Source organism: Chinchilla lanigera, unplaced genomic scaffold, assembly GCF_000276665.1.
Source record: "Chinchilla lanigera isolate Chin_1 unplaced genomic scaffold, ChiLan1.0 scaffold00019, whole genome shotgun sequence".
In the NCBI taxonomy this organism is placed as follows: Eukaryota; Metazoa; Chordata; class Mammalia; order Rodentia; family Chinchillidae; genus Chinchilla; species Chinchilla lanigera.
In genome coordinates this window covers 16,389,254-16,398,235 of record NW_004955420.1, presented here as the reverse complement: position 1 = coordinate 16,398,235, position 8,982 = coordinate 16,389,254, and the positions used below count along the sequence as shown (strand labels likewise).

The window sequence follows — 8,982 nt, the reverse complement described above, 5'->3', positions numbered from 1 at the left end:
TTTGAGCTTGACACATGTTCTGCCTTCTGAAGTTTCTGTGACCTCACATCAATTCTTTGGGTAAATTACCTCCGAACATAGTTCTGTATACATGTGGAACAGAATATATCACAATATACCATCAGTTCATACTGAGGTGTTTTATGTCTATTCTCCTTCAAGTCAGAAACCATTAATGGCCAGTATATCATTTGTCTTAAATAATACTAGCTGAATTGTACCTGAGTTGTATACTTTTCAGTTGCAGAGATAAAACGTATCCTTTTTAGTGGAATATATTATCAACATTCTTCCACAATTTTTCAATATTATCCAAGTTTTTTTCAGTGCACTTAAAATTAGTGGTGATGACATGATAAACAACATTTAAGGAGAGAATAGAGCACCAGGAAAGAAATTTTAAGTTATCTCCTCTGTTATAGACAGCAAAAGAATTTCTAGATAGATAGAAAAGAGTAATTAACATTAAGTGATTAAAAATATTCCATGTTTAAAATTACAGTAATTAACTTTGACATGACATGCCATAGCTAGAGAAAACTTTCTAACTCTACATGTAGTATTAAATGTAAATGTAAAAGGTTAAAGAAGGAAAAAGTAATTACTTTTTATAAAAACTCCTCAGTGTAGATATAAAATATCTTTATCACAATTTACCCTGTATGTATTTATCCTGAATGTAATGAGTCACTATCTGTCTATTTAACTACCTACCTATCTATCTATCTATCTATCTATCTATCTATCTATCCACAGTGGCCCCTTGGTTTATGAACTTAATTTGCTTTATGATTTAGGAGGAAGATGGTTGCATTTGTGTTTGTGTAGGAAACTTGGCTATGGTCGTGTTTCACCTGATGTGGAGTTTGTGAATGGAAGCAAAATTTTGGCCAAAGCTTATGTTTGCCAGCCAAATTGCTTGCAAACAGAAGCATTTGTGAACCAAGATACTATTATTGTATTTCACACTCTTTGTATTGGATGTCTAGTACCTCAGATTCTAGTAGTCTTCAAAGGTAAAGAAGTAAAGATGAATTCTTTAAACTTCCAGATGTTAAAATTCCCCCAAAAGTTCCAATGACTAAATAAATGTTTGATAAAACAGTTACTATGTTATACATTTTTAGAATTTCTTTTTCTGGCCAAAGTGAATTAGTCTTCTGAGATCTACCTAAAGCAAAACAAATCCAGATAAATATGAGTGATTTGGTAGTGAAGCAAACTGACACTTAGAGAAAAGTTATGCAACATAACTCACAGATCACATTGACAGTAAATAGAACTGTGCTTTGAAATTACATCTCCTGATTCAGTGTCCTGTTATAGTTCAACAAATGAAAACTCTCGACTCTTGGATTCATCTCTGCTGGCAGAAAGAGTTTGAAAGCTGTTTTCCCTATCCGTGCAATATGTTTACAAACAAACAAACAAACAAAACTGTATTTTCTTGGAGAACTGAGGTCAAAGGGTATATCACAAAATGTAAGGACACGGTACATTTAGAAAACAAAGCCAAGCTCTTATTACCTAAATCTCAAGCCACTGGAGTCATGAGTTGTTGGAACACTTAAAACAGTGATGTTGATGAATTACTGGGGGTCCAGTGGTTGAATGCAGACCAACCTCAGAGGAATAAACTCTGAGGTCACAGTGCTAGCAGTGTTGCTCTGCCTCCATGTGTTTCACCACTAAGAATCCCACAAGATTTTCAAAATGAGCCAAGAAAAAAATCTCCTGGCAGGTCTGGCAAGGTGAGGGGGAAAACAAGCATTTTGAAGCATGTGACTACATATATAGAGTTCTCCGTAGTAAAGATCTTCTCTTCAATAGAAAAGAATTTACCAGAGGCCAATCTACCCAGGGCAAGGAAAACATAATTCTGGTCCCCTTTTGTTTTTCTGTTTTATCCAATGGAAGAAAATGAAGTTAAAAAACACTGGGGAAGATCAGAGTTCAGAGATGCAGACTCACTAAAAGAATGGGATTTAATCAAAAGATTATAGAACAATCCCCATCTCTTATGCAGACACATTTCAATTTATACAATTATCTTCCTATGCTCATCGTAAATTGAATATATCGCAAGTCAAAACTGTGCGTAATACACGTAATCAAGGAAACATCAGGGCTTCGGAGCGCAGTGCACTTCAGAGCAGCAGTGATTTCTCCTAAATGCACGGCTGCCTGAGAGCTGAGACTCACTGTCACTGCCCAGCATCACGACAGACGACTGCAGCATATATTAATTACTACCCAGGAAAATATCAAAATTCGAACTTCAAAGTACAGTTTCTACTGCATGTGTACTGCCTATTTGTCTTCCTAAAGTAAAAATCGTAAGTTGAACCATCCTAAATTAGCAACCAGTTAATAGCACATCAACAGCACTCCACTGAAATAACAACAGGTTGTCCGAGAGGATTGAAAACCACGGACGTTATTTGGAGGTAGGCTTAAGAACACCCAAGGACAGCAAAGGATAAAAAACCAAGGGCACTAAAGGAAATGGAAACTTTTGGCATTTACTGTACAGCAAATACCAACAATGCCCCCAGCTCCTAAGCAGACAGAAAACCTTTACTGGGTTCATATACAGAATAAGGACAAACAAGAAACGAGGGAGAATGGAAACACCTCAGTAGAAACGTCCAAAACTGAAGTGAAAAGAAAAGGTAATAAAAAAACAGGAGAAAAATAATAGCAGAAGTCAGAGGGAAAAAGTATTTTTCCCTATAGAGGAAAAGGGAGTAAGCAGTAAATTTCTTGTCAGAATTGGATGCAGACACAGAGACTAGAAACAAATATCAAAAGTGTTGAAAAAATTGGCAACCTACACTGTTATATCTGGCAAAAATATCATTTAGACATAAGGAGATAAAGAGTTTTTCAGACAAAAATTTGAATAAATTTGTTATTAGCCGACCTCCCATAAAACAAATGGTAAGTGAAATTCTTCTAGAAGAAGCAAAATTATGTAGATCAGGATATTGGATTTACATAAGGAAAGGAAGACTATCAGAAAAGGATCAGAGGATGTTAAACTAAATTTTTATTTTTCCTTCTCCAAATTGCCAGATAAATAAATATTGAAAGTAATCCTTGTAATATGGTTAGAATAAGAGTAAAAATGCATTCGAAGTTTATATTTGGGTAAGTATTACAGACGGAAAGTATGTTGTAAAACACCTGAAAAAAGGTCCCTGTGATACAACAAAAGAATACATTATTATTTGCAAGTGGATTTAGATTCACGCATATGTGCATTGTAAATCAAACAATTAAATTTTGAAATAATTATTCTGACATATTAAAATAACCAAGAAAGTAGAAGTAAGTAAAAGGTTCGGTTAAAACCAGAGCAGGCAAACAAAAGAAGAATTGAAAAAGTCACAGAGAACAAATCCAAGAAATAGAAAAATGTTATAAACATAATTAATATTAATTCAGCTACACCAATAATGGCTTTGCATAAGAATGGTGTAAGGTAATCCAATTTAAATCATGGTCAACTATATAAAAAATACTCAACTATGTTATCTATAAGAAACTGCCCTTAAACATAAAACTCAGATAAAAAGTGAAGGGATATATATATATAGTATAAAATATAATATATAGCGTTAAATAAATCTATAAATCTATAATATATTTAAATATGTAATGTATATTTAAAATATATGAACAAACTAATACAATTGCAAGCAGAATTAGGCAAATCCACCATTCTAGTTGGAGATTTCCACAAACCTGTACCAGTAATTGATGGATCCATCAGACCTATCTTCAAGGATACAGCTGAACCAAATAGCTCTATTAATCAACTTGATCTAAATAACATTTATAGAGAAAGAAGGCACAGCAGTCTTAATGAAGGTATCAAGTTGGATCACCTCCAATTCACTGTACTTTCCCAGTACAATGACGTGTGTGTGTGTGTGTGTGTGTGTGTGTTTGTATGTGTGTGTGTCCACTCTTATACCTGGCACAACACCTTCAGAAAGGTGTGGTTTGAATAAATATTTGTTGAATCTAAATCTTTAAAACATTTTGCTGCTTCATCTATAGCTACTGTTGACAGGGTTAACTGTGCAAACCATTGATTTATAATCAGTCGCCATGCTACTCCCTGGAAGGAGTCTGGTATTTGCACTGATGAAACTTAAAAACTCCACTGCTTCTTTGAAAATATGCCAGTGGACCCCACTTTCACCCATAGAAATTCTCCACTGTTACCAAGAACTTTGCATAGGCCACATACACTGAGCGCTCTGCTCAGCTGTTTTCCCCTTTTTTATTAGCTCCTTGTGTATCTTGCCATAGACCTCAGCTTGGCCAGTACATATATCCAGTTCCAAGATTTCTCCTGCACTTTAGTGTGATAGCTGAGTGTTCCACACTTTTTAAAATTCAAGGTAATATATATTTTTCCTCAAGTTAAAAGTTCAAAATTCAAAACATAAAAAATGAGAAACCATACTGAGTATCTCTTTGTGCAGCAACTGGAGACCATGCTGGTTCTCACTGGTGTTGTAACATACAGACAGCTAAACATCAGAACAACCCAGTCACCCCCATAAGATCTCCAACATTTTCCTGGAATGCCCTCTACCTGAAAGTATATGAGCAGGTTTCTCCATAGTGCACCATTTCCAACAGCAAGACAAAATCCACACAGCAATTTTTAAAATAAATAATCCAGACCATTGTCAACTTTGTTATTAAAAATGCAAGGATCGGCAGTTAAGCTTTGGGCATTAAAGACATTGTGGAGTATGTAGTCATATACTTAGAACCTATTCATGACTTCCTTTTAGTACAAGCTGATGAAGTGAATAAACTGGACCCACTAACCAACCTGAAAAATTGAATTGTTCACTTACTCTTTATTTTTTTTATCAGAAAATAAAGCATGAAAGTTTTGCTTATGAGATATGGAGTAAGGTAAACTTGGAAGCTCACTTGTCTAATGTTCTGTAAACCTCAAAAATTGTCTAATGTTCTCTAAACCTCAAAAATTTTCACATATAAAATAGATGTAATACAATTGTGATAATATAAATTCCATGAAAAGTAAATGTAATAAACTCATGGAGCTCAGTGCCTATGTCAACAGATTCTAACTGTCTCATCATAGTCTACCCGAGGTTAAAGATCAGAAACCATTTGGTATGTAAACTTCAGTGTAAATCAGAGTGTCAACTGCTGCCCACGTCCACATCCAGCCTAGAAAAACCTGCTTGCGTTCTATTTGCATTGCCAGTCAACTCATTTCCCTGCTTCAGCTTTGCTCACCAGGCCCATGACTTTTAAGTGACATGAATCCCACCCCAATGGCAGTTAAACACCTCCTGCTCTCACAGCAGGGACAGGGACATTAATTTATTCCACCACTGCATCTCAAGTCTGTAAATTGCAGGCTGAGATCAGCAGAGATAACCTGATAAGCCCCTTGGCATCCCAGCCTCGCTTCTCACCAGAGAATATTTAACACTCTCCACAAGTGAATAAGGATTATCTCACAAATTTGATTTTACTCGGTATTAAAGCTTTATGTCTCTTACAAACCAGCTGGACTAAAAACCTAAAGCCTTTAGTCTATTGCAAATCAAGCTAAATGCATGGAATAGTCCATCTGTCGATCAGGAAAGACAGCACAAAAGTATCAGCTCGTCCCTTGTGACAACAATGTTATCAGACTTCCATATTGTTGTGGATGTTGTGACAACAGGACCGTTGCTGCAATTGCCCCAAGCCAACGTTAACTACTATGCCTCATAGAAGGTCTTCCTGCAAACTGGAATTTTTTAAAGCTTGAAAAGAGGCATTTCAACATGTAGTGTGCATGAAAATCACTTGGCTGTTTGCTGAAATGGATTTAGCCATTCATTCATTGCCTATATGCATGAAGGCCCAGAGCATCTCAGTTCTTACAAATACTTCCCGTTTGACTGGGCCGTGTAACTGCTAAATATCTGTTTATCTGATTCCTATCCAGTATAACACTATGTCAGGCACTTTAGGAATATGAGAAATAATAGGTGCCTATTTTCAGGACCAGTGAAGACACAGATTTAAACTTCAGTTGCACCCCTAACTTGGTGTGTTAGTTTTGATTTTCTTTTTCACACCTTCTCTGAAGATCTTTTGTCAACTTTTACACCACAGAGCTCTCTCGTGCTATTAGGGGAACTTACACCGTACCCTCAACTTCCTATGGAGCTCTTTCCTACCTGCACCCCACTAGCCCACTAAGTACTGACATTCCTCATGTTACCAGATATGTAACTCAGAGAATTGTTTGCAAGTATAGAAAATGCTCTCTCTATTACCCAAACAGGCCTAAAATAGACTGTGCTTCCTTCTGAGCAATGGGAGATGTAAGACACATTAACTTGTCCTTCCTTTCTGGGTGGGGGATTGCTGGAAAGACGTCCCATTATGCCATTAACACCAGGGAGTGACAAAGTGTAGGCCACAGCTAGAGGGCTGCCACTCTTGTATGAAAGCATTTTTTTTATACCGTTATTCTCATATATTTAAACATTGTCTATGGCTGTATTTAATCAACAGTGGCAAAGAGAAAGACAATTTCAATTGTCTGGTCTGTAAGACTAGAAACTTTCACTCTGTGATCCTTTGCCAGAAACAGTTCATCAACTGCTGCCAAAAACCTTTGAACATGTAATAACTTTTCCAATATGATCCAAATCAGAGTATTTATAGGGGTTATGTATGATCACTTATAGACCATATATTTTACCAAAACTTGAACATAGCTGCCAAATCTTGCTCATCAATTTCACTGAAATAAGTGTATAAGCTGGCAAAGACACTTACTGACTTCCAGATTCTTTTTAAATTAATGATTAATAGTACTTAGCCTTTAATTGTCTTTCTCGTATGCACCAATAGCACTTGGCATTAGCCATCCAATCCAAGGGTGTTTTTACTGACTACTTCTCCCATACCTCTCAGCGAGCAACATTATTGCACCAGGATACACTAGCAAACTTTCCCAGCTCTGAGTGAAACTTTAGACTAGGAAGCTGCTATATCTGGATCAAGGCTATCAATCCAAGCCCTACAAACAGGTGATGCAACTCTCAAATATGACTTCAGGGTCCATCTCCTTGTACTACTCTTGATATCAACTCTCTTGAGTTGAGTACCTTAGAAACTGGGACAGTGTTCAATGCAGGAGGTCTTTTGGAGGTGTACACTAAAGATTAATTCCCAGAAAGGAAAGAAGAAGGATGGGGCAAAGTGAGGAGCTCAACTGTGACAGAGTTACAACAGAGACGAAGACAGGAGATCTGGAGTTGAGCTGACTGGAACTTCAGAAATATCCCTACTCGAGTCTGGAGGTCAAAGTTTTTGTATCCCCACAACAGCCAGTTTTGTATCTAGGCTTCCTCAGGGCGAAGGATATAACTTTGGGTAAACCAACCCCTCTTGAATTCAGAGCAAACCTTGTAAAGCATCACACTCATGAGCTGTTAGCAGGTAACATTTTCAGCAGCTTGCAGAATGAAAGTTTTGATTCGTTAGAGGGTATCTGGCAGTAGAATACATTATCTGCTACAGAGAGACCATGAGAGAAAAATCCTATTTACAGCATAATTCAGCTGTCAGATTGTTTAAATAAAAAGCCAATAATAGCAAAAACTAAACATTAAAGTTTTCTGGAATTGGTTCTTTGCAAATGGTGATGATACAGCATGGAATATCATGTATATATTGCTGCCAGGAATATAAAATTACACTGCGATCCTCTAGAGTAGTTCATCAGTTTCCTTAAAAAGTTAAATGTGCACTTGCTTTATACTCCAGCTGTTGCAATCTAGATCAAGTATCTTAAATACATGAAATTTTATGCTCACACAAACATATTCCTAGCAACTTTATTTGCAGTAGCCCAAAACTAAATGACCAAGAGGTACTTCAGTGGATGGTTTTTTTAAATGTTGTGTGGTCACACTATGAAATATTATCTATACTCATTTGAAAAGGGACTTGCAGTTGTTTTTGTTGCTGGTAGCAGTGTTTGCATGGATGAACTTGAGTTTTTTCAGGCCAGGCCTATAATCACATTTGGCCAGGGTTGAACATTGGACCAAGGGCTCACATATTATCAAGTTAGAGGAGCAAAAAGGAAGATCTGAGAAGTTCTCTCTGTAGAGAGGCCAGAGACATGCCAAGCAATAGGAAAGACTATAGATTTCATCCTAGGTTATTTATAATTGTCTTACTCAAAATCTTGCAAAATCTTCTAGCAATTCATATGTTTGAGAATAAGTTTAATTCTCAAGTTATTCGTGTTGCTTTAGAAACATAGAAAGTTTTACCTAGTCCCAAGGAAGGCAGATTATTTCAGTCAAAATTTAATTGAGCCTGAATATCAGAAGGAACTAATAATATTTTATTTGTCCTGCAAAAGGAAAGTCTTCAGGAGAAGGAAGATTCAATTATTTTTAAATTATCACAAGGTTCAGGATTATAACTTGGGAGCAAGTTAAAAGAAGAGTATTTAATTTGAATACAAGGAAAAATATTTACGTTATTACAAGCACTATCCAATAATAAAATAAATTTCCTCTGAGTATACTAGGTTTTCTGATTTGCAGATGGATTAAAACAGGAAATAGATGGTTATCAAAGAAGCAGATGTATAGTCGCTGGTGTCCGAGGCTGTGTGGGCGCCATGTCGGGCCGCAAGGGTGGCAAGAAGAAGCCCCTGAAGCAGCCCAAGAAGCAGGCCAAGGAGATGGACGAGGAGGACAGAGCGTTCAAACAGAAGCAAAAGGAGGAGCAGAAGAAACTCGAGGAGCTGAAAACGAAGGCCGCGGGGAAGGGGCCCCTGGGTAAGTGCGCGCCCGGCAGGACGGCGGCCCCGCGGAGCTGGGGTCCGGGTGTGCGGAGGCCCAGGCAGCCTGGGGCGCTCCCTGTGCGGAAGCTGCAGAAATTCGCCCCTCACATTCTGAC

General features: G+C 37.3%; 1 protein-coding gene across 1 annotated transcript; it reads left to right on the top strand.

The window, feature by feature from the left end:
- Positions 1–8,682: 8,682 nt before the first annotated feature.
- Tma7 (translation machinery associated 7 homolog (S. cerevisiae)) lies at positions 8,683–8,980 on the top strand (the record flags this gene model as incomplete). The annotated part of the gene is made up of 1 exon (XM_013513336.1): positions 8,683–8,980. A coding segment is annotated over exon 1 (279 nt), but the record flags the coding sequence as incomplete, so codon positions are not given.
- Positions 8,981–8,982: the final 2 nt, after the last annotated feature.